Source organism: Haliotis rubra, unplaced genomic scaffold, assembly GCF_003918875.1.
Source record: "Haliotis rubra isolate DU_JTF1 unplaced genomic scaffold, ASM391887v1 Scf7, whole genome shotgun sequence".
Lineage (NCBI taxonomy): Eukaryota > Metazoa > Mollusca > Gastropoda > Lepetellida > Haliotidae > Haliotis > Haliotis rubra.
In genome coordinates, this window is record NW_025767412.1 from 450296 (window position 1) to 475679 (window position 25384).

Genomic DNA, 25384 nt, shown 5'->3' on the forward strand with positions numbered 1-25384 from the left:
AACAAACGAAAGTGGATGAACCCGCTACATGGCATTCGACGACAGCAAGGATTACCGAAGTTTGAGGTTCGAGCAGGGTGGGTGGATTGGAAAAAATCATGTTGGAATCGAAGGGTATACTTCGCGCCGGACCGAACGCTTGAATGACTCCGATTCGAACGCGTATCGGTATTGTTGGCGTAGACGACGAAACGCTGCCTCAAATATCCTAGGTAAAGGGACTGTTTACGACGCGACAGAAACAATTCGTTGTCAACGAGGATGCTATCAATGCTCCAGTTGATCTCCCGAAAGTGCCATAAACGCCACCAAGACGTGGTTGGAATACGCCAGGTCGAAAAGTCTACACTCACGGTTCGACGCGGACTGTACATGGCCCGGTTTATATGCAACTGAGAATAAAAAGTGGTGGGCTACAACAACGAAATAATTGTAGCCACGGCGGACCAAAAAGTTGGGCCAACCTAGATGTCAACGCCCCCACGCCCCACCACCTACCTACAGGTGAAACGGGTATAGTGGCACCGTCCTCAAGCCTAGGGTTCAACACACACACCTACAGCCCCAGTCTGCACCCACTGTGGGTTCACAGCACATCGATCGTGAAACAGCCATGGTGGTTGGTGGGTGGCTTTGGGGCTCATTTGGTTAAAAATTTCTTAGCCGCTTAATGCATTACCTCAAACCAGCTACTGCTTAATTCGATGGCTGCCCACAGGTTTTGACTGAGCCACGGGTAGTTTTAGCTAAAACACTCAGCAACCACGAGACGATGCTACCCAGGATGCCGGGTAGGGCTTCGGCGGCCTTACCAGCCAGTTTAGCCAGGGCCTCCCCGAGTTTTTTTATCCAGTTCCCATCACTTGGTGGTGTGCCGCCACTTGGGGGTGTGGGGGTACCCCCACTAAGTGACACCACCAGGGTAGATATGATGAAGCCCAATGCAGTCAGAATGCTGGCGATGGTGATGCCTTTGTTCAATGAACAGGATTCGGATCCTGTCAGCTAACGTGGTGTCTTGGTGGAGGGCTCGATCAACGGTTTCTCTCGCATTAACGGCTGACCTGGGATCGGGTTGGTCTCGAAGGAGGATGCCGCTTCCAGCCGGTCTTCTTTCCTCTTCCAAATTACGATTCGCTCCTCGATGGTGGCTTTCAGAGACTCGGCCTCCGCTTCACCGAAGCTCTGACCTTTTCTACATGATATGGTCGCCTATCAAGGCCCAGTTTGGCCGTTGTTCACGATGGTCAGCGAATGTATTTGTATGGCTTAGCGTCCAAGCCCTCGTTAGTTCCCGAAATGGTAAATTCAATCCGGTAAGGGTTTGTCATGGTAGGTGGGCCAACAGCTTTCAATGTTATCAGTCATGTCTTGATCCGGCTGTAGCTTCCCCTGATGTCTTGCAGATCTTGAAGGGGAAGGGCTTTAGGCCGTATACCTGTAATCTATGAAGCCTAGTTCATCGCTGTAATAAAGTCACCTCCATGGCGACTCGCCGAAGTGTTGATAAAGCAAGCGTTCTCTAGTGCGCTTATTCATAAGATCGATCTCTGGGAGCCCTCAATCGCGAGCGCTGCCCTTTGCCATCGACAAAAAACTTGGAATATTTCGCCACGGCTCTAATGTGAATTTCTATCCTCTTTAAAACCATCGTGAAAACCCGTTGACGCCTGCTTCACGAAGTTCGCTGCCTTTGCGAGAATGAGGTTTCACCATCCACGGCACTATCATCCCACATATCATCCATAGGTATTTCTTCATGACCGCCTTCAGCCATTATTTAGTATTAAAACTTATATATTTCATTTATATAACAATGTACGGTAGAAAACTAGATCCTTTCAGAAGATCGAGAGATTTTCACTAGGTGTCAAAGCCGTAAGGCCAGTCGGGTGACCATCACCAACAATCCCAGCAAGATAGACCAGAATCAAACGCTGCTGGTTAGATTTCCAAACCTTGGCTTAATGACCTCATTGTACCAGGCACTGTTCGACCATGCTTCAACATCACGCTTGACCTCCGACAACGAATAAACGCTGAAGCTAGTGCGGAACGTAGGTCGAGCTATCATCAAGAAAACCACCATCAAGATCACCGCAACGAGGTGCTGAGTATCGACGATAGCGACGCCTTTCACTGCTACAAGGACCTCTGAAAAGCGAGGGAGAACGCCACAATGACGCGGTACCAAGGCTATCAGTAAATCACCAGGTCGCGCATTGGGTATGCCTTCACGGCAGACCAGTTAGACAAGCCATCGGACGGTGAAAGGCCATCGCCAAGCCGCACGTGGAATCGTTCCATGGCGTCGCCGACTTCGAAGCTGTCGCTCACGGAACACGCTACCAGCTTTACCAAGCCGCTACGGTGATAGGCTTTGAATACTGAGCTCCTACGCTTAATGACTACAGCAAAGTAGTGCGACGCCGAACGGTGATGAGGCTAGTTATACCATAGACAACATCTCTCTGAGTTCGACATGGTCACTAACCCGAGCTGGGCAGGTGCAGGTTCAAACCAGTACTCGGGAATGTGGCCATCCTGTACGATCGTGATACTGAGGCATAGATCTATCGTGGGCGGGATAAGAGCCGCACACATTGTGTGGAATATCAACCTGAACGCAGCCGGGCGCCATCGATGAAAGGCATCCTGGTCGCCCCTGTGGAGGATTACGAGCCGCTCCGAGGGAGACAGCGGTGAAGTTTTCAACCCAGAGATCGAAAAAGGTGGAAGTGACCATCGAGGGCGCGTCTAACCAGCTGTTTAGTCATGGTATGAGGGCGCACCAGCAGTGGGATGAGATAAAAAGCTGCCGAAAGCAAACATCCATATATAGCCAAAGACCTGGACCTATCATCCGCGTAAATCGGTGAATACTTAACTAACAAGTACGCTACTGTGGTTGGACATGCATCCACGGATGACGCATAAACTACACGGTAGCGGCCGTAGAATAGACAATGGTAGCCGTAAGGAATTACTATCCAGATTACCAAGAAGGCTCAACCCGCTGGCAAGTTGAAATTATATCTGTACGCTATTATGGACGCGAAACTTAATATATAGACAATGGGAGATCTCGCGTAAAGCCATTTACTGATTTGCCTGGCGCCAGTATTGATTTGCCCCGGCTGACCCACACCGCGCCTATAGTGCGCGGGCAGACTGGCTGTGGCAAGACCGCTGCGGTTGGATATGTTGGAGGGTACTACAGGGATGTGTTCGACCACATCGCTATCATGCGTCCCACTCTGAGCATGAATAAAACGTATACACGGAAAGACCTGGGTGATGACGGACCCTGACGCATACAGAGTCGATCCGGGGCCACGCCTACAGGACTGGTTGAAAGCTTACCATATGAAATTTAAAGGGAGTCGACGTTGTTCATACTGGATCGACCGCAGATGCATTTAATCAAAGCGATAACAAAAGAGAGATATGCCATCGCATCTGGCATTTTCAGGCCGATTAACGCAGCACATAGCGGCCTGGGTGCTAACGCGCAGAAGTTCAACTCTGGTGTTGAAAGACCTCCGAGCAGACGCTGAAGGGTTGCCTTATTTCACCGCAAGGACAGGGATTCGCTCAAGAGTGTTTGGCGTAGGAGAACGATGTGATGAGCAAATTAGAACGGAACGGGTAGAAGAAACAGCTAGCTGAAACTAAACACGCTTAAGCTCGCGGCTCAAGACAGACCAACCAGTAGCCTATATAGTGTGTTTTAGCTTAGCAAATGCTTAGCAATGCTTAGTAAATTTTAACAATGCTTAGCAAAGCTTAGCAATGCTTAGTATAAATACTTCTTAGCATTTAGTTATAGCTATGGTATTTGAAGTGCTCACCGCGGTGCAACTTAACATTCATTTCTCTGTGTTTCGCTTTATATCGAGCATTATATAGTTAAAACTAAAACTTACTTATCACATTATAGGATGGAGTGTGAGGAATTGCTAGAGCAACTGTTGGCACCCCAAATACAGGTGGACGCATGATTAAGCTTAGAGAAACTGGTGGCGCATTGTTGGTGGCAAAGCCAAACATTATTTTGGGGAGTACACCTCGGATAAAATTCACAAAACGTCAGCCAAGAAATCGATAAACTGTACGCTAAATACTTAGACTAGACTAGGTGCAGAGATGACAAAGACAATAGGATCGGCTATGACCCAGATATACACTGGTATTATAGCCATACTTCCTTCCCATCCCCCTCGAGCCGACTTTTACCTGTGGGAAGACTTAGAGAAAGACCCTTTATCGAATTACTCTTTGAGCTCCCCCATTAGCCAAAGTAGCTGTACCACAAATACGGTATGTTGTTAGCCCCGTGACGACGGCGGGCATTATCACGCAAAAGCATTGTCAATTTTGAGAGGAAAAATAATAATAATAGTATAGATGGATGCTGCACAGGAGACCCCTGCGAGGAGACCCTGCACCCCCAACTGAGGGATTCCTTTCACAGGTGACTGTGAACCCTCCTCGACAGTCACCAGTGCAGAAGAATCTAAAGAGAGTAGCTGCCGGGTAAAAACGGTGGTGTAAACCAACATAAAATTATCAGGGTGACTCACCCGGATTTACGACTCTTGTTTGTTGTAGATGCGCAACCGCTGTACGTGGCTATCTCGGCGGTTATATACACGACGAAAGTGAGGAACCCCGGAATTAAAGGTCAACCCAGATATCATGCAATAAAATATATATTTTTATATCAGCATATACATAATGTCTGAGGGGAAAAACGCTTCGTTAACGACGATACCACGCCACCGTGGTCGCCAGTCTAGCCGTAGGATACGCCGGGTTGACCAAAATGGTACTTTAAAACAACCAACTATCAAGCTAGATTTCAACCCGTGCAGGATATGGGTATGCTAATAATGAACCTTTGGTATGGCGATGGCCACAAAAAGACATCCTAGTAAAACAAGGAATAATACCTGAAGATATTATGAAATAAATATAAGGATGGCTACGATTGCTATGATGGTCGGTGGTGCTTAGTGAATGCCCTGGCATTTTCCCGGGAGTAATTTCCTTCTCTTAAACTAACACGAGTCATTACGCCGGCTGAAATACAGGCGGAGAGGAAGCGGCACGATCTCGCTTATTGAGAACTTACAAATAGCATGAAAGTATCGCTTAAACAACGCCTCCAGCGGATCGATTACATTAACCTAACAACTCTTGAGGCAAGCGGAAAACCATGCCGCTCAAACATTCCACCATGCGTCGGCATCGACGAGCTTTGGTGACAATACTACTTTATTAACTGGTAAACCATTGGAGCCACTATAGAAGCTTTCAACACTCGCCAGTACTACACACCATCCAAGGGACAAATGGACCGTGAACTGACCTTCATAGCTTGGGTATAGCGCGACTGCTTCGGTTGTGAAGCAATTAGACTAATACACATATAAATATGTTAACATGTATAGATGTGAATACATACTTATGGGGAAGACCGACCTGTGGTAGGTATATGGTACTTCATGGGTACTGTTATTCCCATGTACGGGAAGTCCCAACTACTCGCGGTTCTGTGTGTGGTATAGGAGCCGCCGACACTATTGTTTATGTGTAAAGCTCACGGGCTAACGTAGTCAGACATCACCTCATCTACGAATAAATAAAAGGTCTACACATAAAAGAACGTAGCGATTTCTCAAGATAGACCCCAATTAGAGATTATTACACACTTACGATATAGATATGTTTGTGGAACTTGATCCCAGTGAAGACATTGAATCTCAGGTAAAAACATACTCAAAGATAAACTGAACTTCAGATTTCGAAAAGGTAATATTGAAAAATGGTATGGATTAAAGATGGTGTTAAGCATACTTTCGGCCCCTTCAGTGATGTGTGGGGACCATAACGACTCAACACCAGATAGATTGTTTTACAAGTATATCGGAATACCTGCTAAACTTCAAGAAATACTATATCAAACAGTGCGTGAGCACTTGGATCAAAACAGCCCATCTAAAAAATAGTTCATTGGGGTAACGGAGAGGATATATGATTTTTACATTTACGGGCGGCCCAATTGTACATTAATTCCTTAGGTGTGTAATGCAATTATGAATACTATACAGTCTCGTGACGCACTGAGCTACTTCTGTAGGTAAGTATTTAAGAGGCTGGCGATGCGCTGATAGGAATATAGATGTCTCTGTGATATTAAGCCCCTGATAGATGATAAAAATAAAACAGGAACTAGCCAGTCTTAAAAGTATTAAATTTCAAATCACAATTAAAATGACACTCTCGAAAAGAACGTAGGGGATGTCACCGAATACGTTCAGCCTTACTCCATTCGGTAAAAACAAGAGGTCGCGACCTCAGATAGAGACTATAAAACACATCGATCGATACTAGTTTTCAGCAGATACAGGAATACCTAGAACGCTACACAATACACTTGGGATCTGGGTGGGCTGTAGATAAAATCGATATTGTCTATCTAGACATAGCTAACTACGCCGCTCAAAGGCGGGTCATACCTAGACTTACCTCCATACTATAAGAAAAAAACATGCCATAGTAAACGTTAAGAATAGAGGAAACGATTGCTTGAGATTAGCTATCATCAGATCAGCTTTGTTTCCAGCTGACACTCCATTCAGACAGGCTTCTCTAGCTATCCCCAAGACGATGGACTCAACTTCGATGGTATAGATGAACCAACCACCATATCTCAGATCACTAAAGTAGAAAACAGAATAATCTAGCTATAAAATGTCTTTGGACACTTAAGACGCACACAACAATAATACACAGGCTCAGCTCTGCTGGTGGGGAAACGTGTTATCAATATATTCATGATCCAACGAGGTGAAAAGTATCACTACACGCGGATAAAAAACATTTCAATCGGTTGTTGTACCGATCAGTCAAAACACAAGAGGAAAAAGAAACACTTTTTGTATGCATGTTCGCAACGGGTTTCAGCCGAGCTGATTTATTAGAATCCCACCAGGAGTATTGTCAAGGTGTGGGATAGACGGCTATACGCGATCGACATGCCCGAGGAAGGTGACAATATCCTAAAATTCTACAACCACAAGCACCAAATGTCCGTTCTTTATATCATATAATGACTTTGAAGCATTGGTCAAATCCACTAATGTTGTTGGGGATACCCCAAATCCACACTTTCAAAACACAAGAGCATGAAGCATGTGGGTTTGATACATAGTCGTCCGCTGTGACGGTGAAAACGAAATCTCCGGTATACAGGGTCCCGACGTTGAAAGGTTTCTAAAGTGTTTGAAGGAGGAAGAAGAAATTATTAGGAAAAAGTTGCATAGAATCGCCCCATGCATGACCCGAGCCGACAGGTTAGCTCCCACCCCGTAGCATTAACTGTCACGCAGGTGACTCACCACTGAACGGTGATTCGGTGAGAGATCACTGTCACATAACCGTAAGTATAGAGGCTCAGCCATAACGAGTGTAACCTCAAGCTTAGAATCAACCCTAAAACAATAAACATTCCCGCTTGTCTTTCACAACTTGAGAGGGTACGACTCTACTTTCACTTAATCATGCAGGCCATCGCTAAAAAAATCGATGGTAATATAACGCATCCCCAACAACATGGAGAAATATCTCTTTCAGCTTAGACGGACTTAGGTTCATTGACTCGCGGTCAATTTCTATTGTCGCCATTAGCCAGCCTGATCAAAAGCCAACGATACCTTCCCTATCACCGATCGATACACAGACGCCGACTAGATCTCTGCTTATGAGGAAGGGTGTGTATCCCTATGAGTACATGGATAGTTGGACTAAGTTCACGCCGAGACCAGACTACCTCCCCCATCAGAGAATTTTACAGCAATCTGACAGACTCGGAAATATCCGAAGACGACATCACTGACGCCATTAACGTGATGGAATAAACTTGGTTGTAAAACCCTGGGTGACTATCACGATCTGTACTTGAAGATGGATGTACCATTATTAGCCAATGCGGTTTGAGACATTTAGGAGGACATGTATCAAGCAGTATAAACTAGATCCAGCATGGTATTACACCAGCCCAGGTCTGTCGTGGGATGCCTTGCTTTAAAAAGACCGGAATTAAGTTGGAATTGCTTACAGATTATGACATGCACCTGTTCATTGAGAAAGGCTTGCAGGTGGGATCTCCATGGCAACCAAGCCGATACGCTAAAAAGCAAATAATCAATACGCGAATGACTACGTAATCTCTAGCAAACCAACCAATCACATTCTCCCTATCTCGACGCCAACAACCTTGTAAAATGGATGGGCCATGAGTCAGTATCTACCAACAGGGGATTCAAAATGGATATCATCCGATTTATATTATGAGCATCGCTACCGATTCAACAAAGGTTATATCCTCGAGGTTGACTTGGAGTATCCTGAAAGCATTACACGAATCACACAACAGCTACCCCTGGCCCCCGAACGTATGAGGGTTAACCCAGACTGGATGTCTGAATACCAACATAACTTGTTAGATAGGGCGGGTGACGGGCGCTTGAAAAACTCGCGCCCAACTTAATGAATAAGACCAAATACATCGTGACACTATCGCAACCCTGCAGCTGTACCTGTCGCTGGGTATGAAACTGGCCAAAATACACAGGGTGCTCAGGGTGAGTTCAATCAGAGCCCCTGGATGGAGCCTTACATCAGAATGAACACGGACCTCCGAAAGCTGGCCACCAGTGACTTTGAGAAAACTTGTATAAGCTCATGAACAACTCGGGTATTCGGTAAGACTATGGAGAACCTTAGGAAACGCTGTGGACGGAAGCTGGTTCGGTCGAATGAGGAGGAAAACTCAGGAAGCTGATCGCTAACCCTGCATTCAACCGTGAAGCAAGATATTCTGATAACTAATCTGGCTGCCATACACATGAAGAAAAGTCACATAATATTAAACCGCCTGTTTACGCTTTGGGATGAGCATCCCCGATTTATCCAAACACTTGATGTACGACTTTTACTACAACGAGCTGAAGAAACAGTACGATGACAGGTGTGAAGTAATATATACTGACACGGATTCCTTGCTGATGGAGATTCAACCGAGGACGGTAATGAGGACATGAAAAAACACCTCGATTTGTAATGACACTGAGCGACTATCCTTAAGGACCATACCATACACAGTAATGGTGAATAAAAAGGTCCTAGGTAAGATGAAGGACGAGGTAAGTGCTGGCACGCCCATAGTCGAAAGTACATAGGATTGAGGCCTAAGATGTACCCCATACTGAAGGTCGACAATGGTGAGATCCGAAAGCTAAGGGTGTTAAGAAGTACGTGGTGAAACAACACATCAAACACGCCAGATTCAAGGAAGCCCTGTTCAAGACCCGTACCTTTAAACATAAAATGAACACACTTAGAAGTGATGGACATAGGATATAACGGGTTGACTATAAATAAAACATCATTATCACCTATGGACACTAAACGTTGGATAGCCATTGATGGGATAAACACGCACGCTGCACGGGCATGAGAAAATTGAACCAAGAACATAGGTATAAATAAATGGTGACATGTCACGGAACCAGAAAAAATTTGAGGCTATTTACTACAGTCCGCTGGGTATTGGAAAGGAGCTAGCTTCTGTAGATAAGCTGGCTAAAATAACTCGAAAGTATCCCCGGAGGAGGTCAAAACATGGCTTGAAAAACAAGCACTTTGGCAGATATATTTACCACCACCACGCTATGTACCTAGAAGGAAGTTTGGTATTAATATACCTAATAACGCTCACACCAAGCAGACCTGCTGTTCCTACCTCAATGACAGGGTGAGACGTGAAACCTACAAATATGCTCTGACTATCGTGGATGTAGCCAGCCGGGTATAAGGAAGCTGAACCATTGACCGCGAAAGATTCTGCCCAGGTAGCTCAAGCCATTGAACGCGATATATAAACGCAGTCCACTAACGTGGCCTACTGTATTGCAAGTTGACCCTGGTCGGAGTTCATGGGTGTTGTATCACAGTTGCTGGCTAAGCACGATACAAGGGTTAGGCGTGGTACTGCCGGAGCCCATCGCAGTCAAGCTTATAGTAGAGAGATTTAATAGGACTTTGGCTGAGCGCTTATTTGGGTATCAGCACGCTCAGGAAATAAGTCTAAATAAACCCAACATCAATGGGTCGCTGCTGCTCCCTAAGGTGGTGTCGGCAATCAACCATGAAATCACACGACTCACTGGCAAGAAACCGCAGACGCTTATAAAATTAAAATCAATAATATCAGAGTCGGCCGCACCTTTACGCGGGAAGGAGAAACAGATAATTCAATCGAAGCTCGCGTGAGGTATCTATACCAACCGAGAACATGAGGGTGATAGTCAGAAGCTGCCACCGATCCTATATGGTCGGTCAAAACTTACAATATAGATAAAGTTGACATCAAAGCCGCATTTTAACCTAACTTATACTACTTAATGGATGGCCCCGCAGAGGGTTTGTGAGAGAAGAATTATTGATCGTGACCGTGATGGCACAATGCTACCTCCGGCCAACACGACATAGAGGTAAGATACCCTCGTTATCCCACCAAGCTTCGCGGTGATAGAGGCACACCCCTTGGGGAATACATTTCTTTGGGACATTTTGCTTGAAAAGTCTTATTTTATGAAATAAAGCTCTGTAGTAGATGGTAATGGTAAGGGTCCAACTAAGGCTTTATCTATTAAATGAAGCCTTAGATTACCCTGGTCCAGAAGCCTCACTCTGTCTACTACTGGGTAACTGTCAAAGACCTGTATGACTTCCTCTCTCAGTATTTGGCAGGCTGTGATTTTACTGGATATGTTTAAAGAAGAGATTAAACTAATGTAACTCACACTGTCCTAATGTGAACCAGTCAATGAGAGCAAGATGTCGAAGGATATTGGTAGGCTAACACATTTTATAGTTAAACTTGAGTCAGAAATTAGTTAGGCAAATCATTTGTAAAAACGAAATATGAATTTGTTAGGATAGGTCATAATATGAGACTCAAACAAGTCTGGAAAACATCTGTTATGAATCAAAGTATGTGTAGATTTTAATTTAACCATAAAGATAATCACAAAACATCATCTATGTTCTTTACCCAATATACCAGTTCTGAGAAAATATCTTGCAATATGTATCGTTTGAAAAGCGTATTGCGATATACCGGTAATACCGTGCAGCCCTATAATGCACTGCATAATGAGGGTTGTATAACATGTTTAAAAGGATATGGGTGTGTGATATCAGTGTCGTGTTTCAGACTAACACGAACGTGTGCACCATTATGCTGAGTGAGATTGTGTGGGAAAAGTTCAGATTCGGTACAGGATTCTCGGAACCTTATCTTCTTCATTTTCCTGACTATAGTAAAAGTAAGTACACCTGTTGCTCTATTATTTCACCTGTTTGCTCACCTTTATCAGGTAAATACCTGTTTTTTCTGTTGTCTCACCTGTAAAGCTGACTGTTGTATTGTCTCACCAGTATACCTGATTGCTGTAACAATTAGAACCCGTCACAATGCCATATGAATGATTAGACCGCCATCAGCCAATTCCAAAGAGAGCTGGTGAGAATAGATTCCCCACTATGGCATCTGTCCCATACCTCCTTCAGGGGGTCGTGACGCGTTTGTGGTTTCCATGGAAACATAACTTAGGCTGTGACTATGAGGATGTCATCTTGTTGCATTTTCCATGGCAACAAGTTAGGCTTCAACTGAATTTGGTGATAGTGCTTCTTTCTGGAGCAGATCTTAAAACCTTTCAATACTCTCCTTCCACTTTGCTGTATACACTCCAAAACATTGGCATAATCATAATTAGTAGACATATTCATAAAGAGTATTTTGCCGTTGTGGGGGATATTGATGACTTTGTCTTGTTATACCTGATTCCTGAATTATCTCACCTGAATAACTGGCTGATGCATTGTCTCACTTGTATACCTAATTGCTCTTTAATATCACCTGTAAATGTGATTGTTATGCTTGTTGATCCAGATCATGTATATACCTGTTTTTATCCCTCGCAACGCGTTTTGCGGGGGGTATTAAAATGGACTCCGTCCGTGAGTCCATCCGTCCGTGCACATTTGTCTTTTCCGGAGCAGAACTGTAAAACCATTCAATATTTCTTCACCAAACTTGGCACATAGATAGATCTGGTGGTGTACTGGTGCCTTTTGGTAGTTTTGGAATTGTGAATAAAATATTTTTGGCGTTTCCATGGCAACAAGTTCGACTTAGAATGAAATTAGTGGTAGTGCTCTTTTCCGGAGCAGAACTCTAAAACCGTTCACTATTTCTTCCCCAAACTTGTCACATAGATTGGTCTGGTGGTGTACTGGTGCCTTTTGGTAGTTTTGGAATTGTGAATAAAATATTTTTGGCGTTTCTGTGGCAACAAGTTTGACAAAGACTGAAATTGTTGGTAGTGCTCTTTTCCGGAGCTGAACTCTAAAACCGTTTACTATTTCTTCACCAAACATGGCACATAGATAGATCTGGTGGTGTACTGGTGCCTTTTGGTAGTTTTGGAATTCTGAATAAAATACTTTTGGCTTTTCCGTGGCAACAAGTTTGACTTAGCCTGAAATTGGTGGTAGTGCTCTTTTCCGGAGCAGAACTCGAAAACCGTTCACTATTTCTTCACCAAACTTGAAGACTGTTGTATTGTCTCACCTGTTCACCTCCCTACTATATTGACTCACCTGTAAAGCTGACTGTTGTATTGTCTCACCTGTACACCTCCCTACTATATTGACTCACCTGTATACCTGACTGTTGTATTGTTTCATCAGATGAGCTCCTGGAGATCATGAGTCTCGACGCTCCTGCTGGCTACCCTGCAGCGTTGTATGGCAACTACATCAACCTCATCATGTCCGTCTTCCACCTTGTCTGTCGAGATCTCAAGGAGCTCCGACACTTGGTTAGTCTGAATTATCTCCCTTTGAATGTTTAACCTTCAATATTGTATTAATGGCAAATTGCCATGCTTCAGAAACCCTTTGAGGTCAGTTTTTAAGAAAAATTAGTCTTAGTCCTCTCAAGGTTAGATGTCTGGAAGGTAGTATTAGATACACAAGTCCCAAGTGCCCTTTTCTTGTGTAAGGAACTTTCTCTGGTGTAGAGGAAACTTGGTTGGTTTGTTGTTCAACACCGCTCTCAGTAATATTCCAGCTATATGGTGGTGTAGAGGAAAGGAAGGGTGCTGAAGGTTGACTGGGGTCAGTGTTCTAACAGAATCTGTAAGATGGTACAGGTTGTTGTCAACTTTAGAAAGCAGTTGATGAAATAATATTGCTCTAGAATATGCAAAAGTGATACACCTTCTATGGATTGTCAGTGGATAACTTAATACAACTCCAAACATTCAGTATTATCAAATCACATATTCTTGTTTCATTACTTTAGGCATCGCTCAACTTCAACAAGTACATTGAGCCAATCGAAAAGGAAGAGGCGACTGTCAATGACTTCCGTAAGCTGTGGAAGAACATTGAACCTCATTTGAAGAAGGCACTGCAGACCATATACCTGAGAGAAATATCAAGGTAATGAAGCATTGTAACTTATGTTATATTTGGTATTACACATGCTCAGTAAAGTACAGAATCTAGTTCTTTTGTCAGGTTCATTTCAATCCGGGATTCAAACCCCCAGTCTCAAAGCACCTAATTGCCAGGACACAAAGCCAGCGATCTATACGTCCCCTGTTTAAACTGATGTCTTAACGTTCCTGAATAATGTTCAAAGGGGTATTAAGCCCAGTTTGCTCACTTATTCAATGTGTCCTTTATATTGTTTCTTGTTTCAGCTCTCAGTGGGAAAAACTACAACAAGAACAGGACTCTGCCTCCTTAAACCCCAGTAAGTACTTTCACTTTTCTCTTATTCCATGTTTAGCAGCACCATAATCTCATGGGTCTCATCAGAGAAATATATATCAGGCTTTCCTCCCACACCACGCTGACATGCACTCACTCACTCACTCTCACTCACTCACTCACTTACTTCACTCATTCCCTTACTTCACCCACCCACCAACTTGCTCATCCACTCATTTCAAGCTTAGAAAGTGCGAGATGTAATGCTTCAGGAATATTATTTAATAATAGTCAGTATAAATATTGTACTGTTGGCGTAGACTAACAACTAGTCTCTGAAATGAACATGTATTAGAGAAAAGTTCACAATAAAAAATGATAAAATATAATTAAAAGGAGCCCTGAGACTTTTTTCATTTTCAGAAACTCTGGAGAATCTATACTTGCCACATATTCTGTACTTGCATGGACTTTCTTGGATATATTTGTTTTAGGGTCTGTATGACAGAGTACCATTGATGGTGCTCTGAGCATTCTTAATGTGTGAAGTTAAATGGAATTCTTTTATTATCATGATATAAGAGTTCAGAATTAGGGGGGATTTTTCACACTTTTGCGAATATGCGTTGAATTACATGTGATTGATGCAATGACAGTATTTCCTTGAATCCAGTTCCAGCATCTCGATCACATGTAGAACTTCCTTACTACTCCAAGTACCTGCTGATGGCTGCGTACCTCGCCTCATACAACCCAGTCAAGTCAGACCGCAGGTTCTTTGTCAAGGTATTGTTTGCTCTGTCATCCAGGATTTCCCCACCCTTGAAGGTGGTATCCATGATATAACTGATATATTGTTTATTCTGATATCCTGATACACAGGAAACAGTAAAATACCTTTACAGAAATTTTGTATAAGAATAAGGGAGGTAACTCTTGCTGTACACTGCTACCTTGTGTTTCCAGCATACAGCGAAGACGCCTACAAAACCACAGACTGCTAAAGCCAGGAAGCATGAGAGAGTAAGTACAGTGCAACCCGCTAATAATGCCCCAGGCTGTAATGTAGACCTGGTTATAGTGCCATAATATCCCAGAATGTATCTTCACCCATTGAATGCCACAACCGTTTTCAGAACATATGTTCCCATTCCTTGGTTATAGTGCCAATTTCTATGTCAAAAGGTCAATTTGGCAAATCAGCTAAATAAGTAGTGTGTAATTAATGAGTTTTTATTCATCAGTTAACATTATCAATAGTTAACCCTATGGGCTTTCTCACTGACAATGTTTCATTCCTGATTGGCGTAACTGATTGATGAAACTCATTCCTTGCTGTATGAAATATTTTCACTGATCACAGATTTGCCTTCCCAGGTTATAGTGGCACAAATGTTCTCGGCGTTATAATCAGTGTAGACTGCAGATATATCATATTTCTCCTGACTGAGATGTTGTGGAAAGAGCATGTTTATCATGTGAGCTACTATCAGGAGAAAATATCTTGTTAGATTACTATTACTATTCCAGTGCTTCACCCCGTCAGTCCCGAAGCTTGCCTGCTTACCCCAAGAGCAGTATAGCTCCTGACTCTGAAGTGCTTGTTTATCACAGAGTCAGAAACCAAGCAATCAGCTCAGGATTATTATCTGTTGCTATGAATGGTGCATGGTGTAAACTAGTGTTGGGAATTGGTTGAAATCTCACAATTGATGATTGCTTCATTACAAACGAACAATCATCGAAAAAAAATGGTTAGCGTAATTTTTCAGATTTTCCTATTCAGGTTGTTATTGCAGATATGTATAACATGATGCAACTTGCTACTTTAAAGTGATGACTAATATATCATGAACATAACCTTCCCGGAGTCTTCAAAAAATATATTCAGTCATGGCTTTTCAGTTAGTGAGGTGAGTTTTCTAAGAATTAAACACGTTTTCAGGCCCTGACAACTTCTACAATCTGTTCCATTGTCAAGTATTTCAAAGACTAAAACAGTAGTTCCAAAATCGTTTATGTTCGATTATGAGAAAGTGTGATCGATTGCTTGGTCGTTTGGTCACTGCAACCTTTATTTTATTTTGTACTGTCTATAGTGATTTAATTTTACGATAGCGTACTAGTTTTGAATTTATATAGCTGTGATACTCTAGTATTGTTACTGTCCTACGATGACAGGTTTTTACGTTATACATTTATTGATTTGAATATTGATATAAACTGTTCTCGTCACGATATGGCTGACGTTCAATTTTAACTCACTCATTCACTCACTGAGACCAGTCTTTGATTATTTCAATTAATCGGAACACCACTAGTGTAAACACCTTGCCTTTGGGGAGGAACTTAGAGATCCATTCATGATGGGCAAGGAATCTGTATTGTAGTTTTGGATGTCAGATTTCTTTTTGTAATTTAAGACAAAAAAAGTGAAGACTGTCAGTCTATTTTCCTCATGTAATATTACCAGTTCATGATGTCCTTATATCATATTGGGGCGGTGGGGTAGCCTAGTGGCTTAAGTGTTTGCTCATCATGCCGAAGACCCAGGTTCAATTCCCCACATGGTTGCAATGCGTGAAGCCCATTTCTGGTGTCCCCTGCTATGATATTGCTGGAATATTGCTAAGGGCGACGTAAAAACATACTCACTTACTCACTCGCTCACTTGTATCATATGTGATGTGATGTCATTTTAACTGATCAGCATCTTAATTGATGTAAATGCTTTCAGCATCCCGTGCTTGTTGTGAGAAGTGACTCAGGGACCAAGTCTGTCATTTAAAGACAAACCGCATCACTGAGTCTTTGCACACTTCGGGAGCAGAATATCTGTAATTTGTCCATGCATGTCTTATCTTGTGGCACTAACCAATGTCCTAATTGTGTAGGTCGATACTCATTCTTTTGATCACTTGATTGTCTGGTCCGAACTTGATTATTTACAGACAGCAGGAATGTTGCTAAGTGTGGCGTTTAACAACAAGCAAACTCTAACCAGTAGTAAATGAAATGACCTGTTGATGTTGGCTGACAAAATAAGTATTACACTGAAATTTAGGACCCTCTTACATACGGGGGTGAAAGGTCAGTGGTTCAATCCCATGGCTGTGTCATACCAGAGGTAAAAGATGGAAGTTGTATTACCCTGCTGGGCAATTAAGGGATTAAAACAGTGACTTTTTGGCTCTGTATGCTTTGTGTCGTGTCTCGATGGGGTATAGATATTAAACTGTGGCAAGGTATGTCAGTAGTCTAGTACTATAAAACCAGCTTAGTCTGGGCTAGTACAAGCAGCCACACATACACATACACACGTTGTCATATGAGCGAAATATTCTCAAGCACGACGTTAAACCCACTTTCACCTCACCTCACAGGCAGCGACGCAGACCCATGCTTGCATGTCGCTGTGTATGAATCCAGTTATCTTGAAAGCAGTGATTAAGATACTTTCACCTCACATATGATGTATTGTATTTCAGGCAAGTAACCACTTACTTGGCCCCAAACCTTTTCCCCCTGGACCGACTCCTGGCTATATTCTACTCCATTGTGGAAGGCAAGGTTGCCCCAACTGCAATCATATACTCCCAGGTAGGTACAGCAGACCAGCAGTGGATCCACATTGAGAATAGCTCAAGCAGGCAGTGATGGTTATAACCAGCGACACGATGTAGAGGTCAGACTCAGTGACTTTGTTCATTACGAGTCATTGTACCCTGACTGGTAGTACTTGGCACAGACCACAGTCACAGAGCTGCAATAGTGCTGGGTCTCCAAAATATTGTAAGAAGTGACAAAATGGATCAGATAGACTTACTTGATTTTGTGTCAGCACAACCTATGTTTTAATATGTCAATACCTTGTGTGTCTGGTGCAAACTTGATACAGACCAATGTCATACCAAACAGACTTGATTATTTCAAGACCACTGTCATACTGAATTCTAACCCTCACTACACAGAGGTTTACAGTGTTTCAGTAGGCTATTCATTACTTCAACAACTGAGAGGTTATTCCATTTCTTGTCAGATTACCTCCCTTGTCAGCCTTCACCTCCTTGGGCCAGCAGCAGGTGAGGACCAGATTGATATGCCCCGATACAAGTGTCTGGTCTCACTGGACTTCATCAAGTCTGTTGCCAGGTAACATTAATGAAGGGAAAAGGAAAAGTCTTTGTGGAAGTGTTCCTTAAAAGTAGGGTTTGGTCTTGAAGGTGATGAACATCACAGGGTACTGTTTATGTCATTGTAGCTGAATGAGTTCTTGTTGGGGATTGGAATTGGCCTTCTGCAACCCATGCTTGCCATAAGAGGTGACAAACATGATTGGGTTCTCAGACTTCCTGACTTGTTGATGAAAGTTATCATAATTGAATTTTAGTGATCTGCTAGTACAATATTCAGAAGGGGTCCCAACTGCTTTATGCTTGTCACAGAAGTCAAATGGAATTTTTCAGCTCTTTAACTTGGCAGAGCGGGGGGATAGCCCAGTGGTTAAAGCGTTGCTCGTCACGCCGAAGACCCGGGTTTGATTTCCCACATGGACACATTGTGTGAAGCCCATTTCTGGTGTCCCCTGCCGTGATATTGCTGGAATATTGCTGAAAGTGGCGTTAAACCATACTCATTCACTCACTTGCTCTTTGACTTGGCATTCACCATTCTTTTTAGAATTGACACAGTATTTTGTCATTTATGTGTCCACAGTGTCCACATTGTGTAAATCCTCAAAGCAAACACTTCTTAAAATCATTTTTTATCAGTGAATATTTTAACATTAATAATTTCACAAACTTCTTACTTATGTAAACCTATACACATGGAATCTGTAGACAATGCTAAATGTCATCATTCAGCTCAATAAAGCACTACAAGACCAGTTCTATATCAGCCAGTCAGAAACAGTAGTCTGTTAGTAGGTGTGGCCTGATTATATTTTACTTTTGGTTGGTTGGTTGGGTTGGTGTTTAAAGCCACACTCAGCAACATCCCAGCTATATGGCAGCGGTTTGTAAATAATCGCGTCTGGACCAGACAGTCCAGTGATCGACGTCCAGTTTTACGACAAGCATGAAGACCAGTTCTAACCCAGATCTTCACGGGTCATATTTTATCTTTGGAAACTTAAACGCAAAAGAGATGCTTTAGTAGCCAATCAGTTTCCACAGCACCCAATTAGTTTTGGTACAGAGTTAAGTACCGCAAGGCAACACTCAGCATCAATATTTCTCACTTTGTGAAATAATTGTTCTTTGCCATCCATGTTAACATTTACAGATATTTTCTGTTGTTTTATGCCAATGTCCTTTCTGCCTGCTTTCAAAGTTGTTTTTTTTGGTTTATATTTTACAGGACAGTCAGCTTTGAGGTAACGCGATATCTCTATGACTTTGCCTGATACTTGGAGACAGCTATACATGCTGCCTTTCATGGAATGTGGAAATGTTTGACGGAGGAATCTGAGAGGGAGCTGAAAAAAACTTTCAGGCCTATTCCCAGAATGTTTTTGTAAAAACTGTCATATTCATTTAGCTATGTATGCTGGGAGTATCGTTGGATGATTTCGCAAGACTGAGAAAGTCTCTTGCATAGGCTCTGCAGTATGGCATTGACTACCACGGGAAATAAACCTAGTCTTTCAGTTTTTCTGAAGGATCATTTTGTGTTTGCATTCTGTGAACTTATTCAGAATAAAACATGTTTGTACATACGTCTTGATTCTGTCAGTTTATGAAATTTGAGGTTTTGGATTCTGTCAACAGACCTTACCATATTACTTGTAAATATTTAGATCAGTTTTAAGGAGTCTGGTTGCTCTCACATAAGCAGTTCTCAATGTTGAGATCTGGAGTTTGATGTACAGTCGTAAGTGGAGTGATGGGTTAAACTTCATTCATATCTATAGATATCTCAATACATTGTACTTTAAAACAAGTGTCAGATGAATCACTTTCTGATGGATGATTCTACACATATTATGGAAGTATTATGTCCAAACACATGCCTTAGTTGAGGCAATAAACTACTGTAACCGTAGTTATTTTCGTGTGAGATTAATTTTTGCGCTTTTAGTGCAAAAAGATCGTGCATCAATAATCATACCAAGCGAAATGTTCATGGTCAAGTAATGACAAATACTCATGACAATTTGTTTATTCTCTCAGATAGCAACATCAAAACAATATATAAAGGAATGGAGGCATATATACTAGTATTAGCGATCACAAATGCACGAAGAAACAACTGCACTAACAGGTCTTTTGTGAACTTTCTGCGAAAATTGCACCCCGTGAAAATATGTACGATTACAGTAACTGTGCTTTGAAATATGAGGCTCTAGTTATGATACCTCGCTTTCATTATTTACAATGTGTATCTTTGTACTTCTATGTCAGGTACACATCAATATCAAATTCAAACACGAAACACAAGTTTTAGAAATCCCTAAAAGCAAAAGGCATCAGATGACAACCTGGTTCTTGTTTGAGTACAGTTTCATGAAAGAATACCTAGTACTCTTTCCAGATATGGCCCTGACAAACACACCACTATGAACAGAAACAAAGTCAAATTTATTTCCATGGAAACCAGAAACAAATTCATTTTCTTAAATTTTTTTTGCAGTATTCCAGCAATATTATGGCAGGTGACACCAGAAATGGGCTTCACACATTGTACCTATGTGGGAAGTCAAATCTTCGCTCTGACAAGCGAACGCTTTAACCACTAGGCTACCGCACCACTCATTATCCCCCGCCGCACGTGTAGCGAGAAGCGGCGGATATAGTATTACGCTCCGTCCGTTCGTCCGTCCATACGAATTGGAATATCTTAAGAACCGTTGACTAGATTCTTTTCATATTTGGTACCTAGGTTCATCACAGTATAAGAAAGGTCCCAGTCAGGTTTGGTGACCTTGACCTTAATTTCAAGGTCACAAGGGGACTTTAACGTTTTACTCTTGTCAGCGAGATATCTCAAGAACTGTGTACTAGATTTTCATATTTAACACCAAGCTTTATCTAGGGAAGGCGCAGGGCCCAGTCGATTTTGGTGACCTTCTCATAATTTTCATGGTCATGGCGACACTTTGGAGATTTCAGCATATTAACCTGCAGGTTATGCTTGTCAGCGAGATACCCCAAGAACCATTCACTGGATTTTCTTCATATTTAACACCAAGCTTTATCTAGGGAAGGCGCAGGGCCAAGTCGATTTTGGTGACCTTCACTTAATTTTCAAGGTCAAAGCGACACTTTGAAGATTTCAGCATGTTAACCTGAATTCACTGGATTTTCTTCATAGACTTTCAAGACTTCCCTTGAATGTTTTTCAATAAGCAATTCTTCAGTACCATTTTTGCATATTTCATACACTATGACATTTATGTCAAGGTCAAAGTCAGTCTTGAAAATATTTGTGTGTTTGAACAACTAAAGAGCAAGATATCAAGAGAGGTTGACTGGTCATGTTATCGTTGACATTTAGCTTCATCTTAAACTTTCATTACTTTAAGTTTGATTTGATAATTTGCGGTGAGGGATTATGTGACGTTAGTGACAATGCTTGTTTATTTTTAAAAAATTAGTCTCAGACTGTTTGGTAGTGTTTTCATAAATGTCATGTGAATTGCAGTTTATTAAACAATCTTTTGTATTCTTTAGACCACCTTAGACCCAAACACATGATTGTTTATAGCTTCTTAATTGGTTGCATATGTGAATATGTATAAGTATATGTATGTGTTGAATATTATAAGTTGTTCACTGGTCTCGAGGGGTTCATCAACCCATGGGCCCCGAGGGACCAGTGAACAACGTATTTTGTCTTACCGAACACCTCAATGGTAATTTTGAACAGTTTGAAGAACGGGTATCGGATCATAGTATGGAGGACAAGAAAAACAAATGTAGAGTTATCTCCCTTCCATCGATTTGCATTCGCAAAATATCGGGTAATTTCTGTATATCATACGCGATTCAATGTTATTCGAGATAAAGAATTATTACTACGAAGGGTACATAGAAAATGTTACTCGCTTGTAAGCGGGGTACATTGAAAATAATAGAAGAGCGCTCAGCCAATCAGAAAACGACATTTATGTGTGAGGCAAGATAAGTATTGAGGTCATCAGCTTATCTGTATAAATGGCATGTGTCATGTAAGTTTCTTGTTATTTTTTACTTGATCATACTGAGAGAATTTGTTCAAAATATTGTAACAATGCAAAATATTTTGTAAAGGCTGAAATCTTTGTGAGCAACAAAAATTATACTAAAATTCTAATGTCAGTTGTTTAAGGGTTTAGAACTGGACCATTTAGGTATGACTGCCTCAAATCTAACATCTTTGCTGTAAGGCCAGGAAGGAAAAAAAGAGGTGTGCACTCTTGGTCTGTGAAACTTGTCACAGGAACTTGGGACTCACTTCTCAAGTATTTCTTAGATCTGTAAATTAATGCACTCATGTTCTTAATAATCAGACAAACTTTTGTCCTTAGTATTCCATTATCACCTGATGACCAAAGGACCGCTATATTCTATAATCACCTGACAACCAAAGGTCCTTTGAATTACATAATCACCTAACAACCAAAGGTCCTCTCTATTCCATTGTCACCTGACAACCAAAGGTCCTCTGTATTTAACAATCTCCTGACAATCAAATGTCCACCGTACTCTACAATCACCAACCTACCAAAGGTCCTCTGTATTGCGTAGTCATCTGACTCTCAAAGGCCCTCTGTATTCCACAATCACCTGACAACCAAAGGTCTTCTGTATTCCTCAATCACCTGACAACCAAAGGTCCTCTGTATTCCACAACCACCTGACAACCAAAGGTCCTCTGTATTCCACAATCACCTGACAACCAAAGGTCCTCTGTATTCCACAATCACCTGACAACCAAAGGTCCTCTGTATTCCTCAATCACCTGACAACCAAAGGTCCTCTGTATTCCACAATCACCTGACAACCAAAGGTCCTCTGTATTCCACAATCACCTGACAACCAAAGGTCCTCTGTATTCCACAATCACTTGACAACCAAAGGTCCTCTGTATTCCTCAATCACCTGACAACCAAAGGTCCTCTGTATTGCGTAGTCATCTGACTCTCAAAGGTCCTCTGTATTCCACAATCACCTGACAAGGTCCTCTGTATTCTAAATCACCTCCTACCAAAGGTCCTCTGTATTCCTCAATCACCTATCTAAGGTCCTCTGTATTCCACAATCACCTGACAACCAAAGGTCCTCTGTATTGCGTAGTCATCTGACTCTCAAAGGTCCTCTGTATTCCACAATCACCTGACAACCAAAGGTCCTCTGTATTCCACAACCACCTGACAACCAAAGGTCCTCTGTATTCCACAATCACCTGACAACCAAAGGTCCTCTGTATTGCGTAGTCATCTGACTCTCAAAGGTCCTCTGTATTCCACAATCACCTGACAACCAAAGGTCCTCTGTATTCCAAAATCACCTATCTAAGGTCCTCTGTATTCCACAACCACCTGACAACCAAAGGTCCTCTGTATTGCATAGTCATCTGACTCTCAAAGGTCCTCTGTATTACACAATCACCTATCTAAGGTCCTCTGTATTCCACAATCACCTGACAATCAAAGGTCCTCTGTATTCCACAATCACCTGCCTACCAAAGGTCCTCTGTATTCCACAATCACCTGACAACCAAAGGTCCTCTGTATTCCACAACCACCTGACAACCAAAGGTCCTCTCTCACCTGACAACCAAAGGTTCTGTATTCCACAACCACCTGACAACCAAAGGTCCTCTGTATTGCACAATCACCTGACAACCAAAGGTCCTCTGTATTCCACAATCACCTGCCTACCAAAGGTCCTCTGTATTCCACAATCACCTGACAACCAAAGGTCCTCTGTATTCCACAACCACCTGACAACCAAAGGTCCTCTGTATTCCACAATCACCTGACCACCAAAGGTCCTCTGTATTGCACAATCACCTGACAACCAAAGGTCCTCTGTATTCCACAATCACCTGACAACCAAAGGTCCTCTGTATTCCACAATCACCTGCCTACCAAAGGTCCTCTGTATTGCACAATCACCTGACAACCAAAGGTCCTCTGTATTGCATAGTCATCTGACTATCAAAGGCCCTCTGTATAAAGTTCCCATCTGTAAATGGGATTAAAAGCAACATGGCCAAAATAGATCAGGGGGATGCTTGACGATTTTGCAGGTATAAATGAATGCAGTTTTCAACTTTGCATTGTCACTATTTTGGATTAATTTCCTCAACCTTTTGGAATCTTGTGCTGATGTATTGGTGTCTGTTTAGATCACTTTGACTGACAATAGTTAACTTTACTAACTACTAGGTGTTAATAAACTAGATAATGTTATGTAATGCAGATATGAGGGGAACAGATTTGCACAAAATGGCTCTAGGCATCTTAGGATAGCAATATGTAAAGCCCATTTCTGGTGTCCTGCCGTAATATTGCTGTAATGTTGCTAAAAGCGGCATAAAACTAAACTCACTCGCTCACTCTTAGGATAGACTCTTATATAAGTTTGTTTGAAAACAGGTTTCATGAAATGTTTTGAAAACAGACAACCGTAAAAAAAAACCCTGTTCTTATCAAGTTTTGGTGGTATGTACTATATATATGTGTATGTGTGTATGGTTACATCGAACATTGATTTCTCACTAACTTGGGGAACCAACTGCAAACTTTATGCAGATGAATTGCTCAGGAATCATGCATCAAATTGCTGAAAAGCATCTGTAAAGATCGTGCATTTGAACAGCTGTGTTTTGGTGTAAAGTTTTGTTAACTTTCACTGATTTTCATCATTTACTGAACTCATGACAATAATCTTTTCAACGTTACGCATTTGTTTTACAATACATCAGTTCATGTGTAAACAGTACCTTTAAACAGTATGGAATATTTTGCAAAATTTAGTTTAGAACAGTTGCCTGAAGTAAGTGGCTATATTTACACTAGTGAGTCTAAACTTTTGATGAGAAGTATATATGTATTCACTGAATAAAGGTGAGCTTCTGAACTTCTGTCACTAAAATTCAAGATACTAGTACCATGAAAGAATGTTTAACCATCATTACAAACATACTTTGCACATTGTTCATACCAGTAAACCAAAGATTTCCATACCACAATACATTAGTTACTGTTATTATATAATCATTGAGATTTAAGAATCATGTAAGTTCAGGTCTGTTAAAAGCTGAATGGAAATTGAAATACTTCCTTATTTTATAAACTGTTTTGTTTTTATGAAAAGAAAATTCTCCCCATTTTTTTCAACTTTATGATAACATTTTCTGTCAATCCTAATTAAAGTTTTTATGTAACGTATAAACATGAGAGGCAACTTATCACATTATTAAGCTGTGTTGAGATAAGTGGTTGATAAAATCTGATATTTATGCAAGTCTGGGTAGCGATTTGTCACCTTTCTAGTGATAGTGATCCGAAGTCTGACAGAACTGAGGCAGACATGTGGCT

General features: G+C 41.8%; 1 protein-coding gene across 2 annotated transcripts in view; it reads left to right on the forward strand.

The window, feature by feature from the left end:
* Positions 1-19333, forward strand: part of LOC124258642 (origin recognition complex subunit 5-like) — a 56322-nt gene extending 36989 nt beyond the window's left edge. For both annotated transcript variants that reach the window (XM_046692712.1, XM_046692714.1), the window contains exons 6-14: positions 11285-11396; positions 12826-12956; positions 13442-13581; positions 13845-13897; positions 14528-14640; positions 14821-14877; positions 17343-17454; positions 17894-18006; positions 19216-19333. In XM_046692712.1, coding sequence (XP_046548668.1) covers positions 11285-11396; positions 12826-12956; positions 13442-13581; positions 13845-13897; positions 14528-14640; positions 14821-14877; positions 17343-17454; positions 17894-17940 — 765 coding nt within the window. In that variant the 3' untranslated portion in view covers positions 17941-18006; positions 19216-19333. The remainder of the gene's footprint in view (positions 1-11284; positions 11397-12825; positions 12957-13441; positions 13582-13844; positions 13898-14527; positions 14641-14820; positions 14878-17342; positions 17455-17893; positions 18007-19215) is intronic.
* The last annotated feature ends 6051 nt before the right edge of the window (positions 19334-25384 follow it).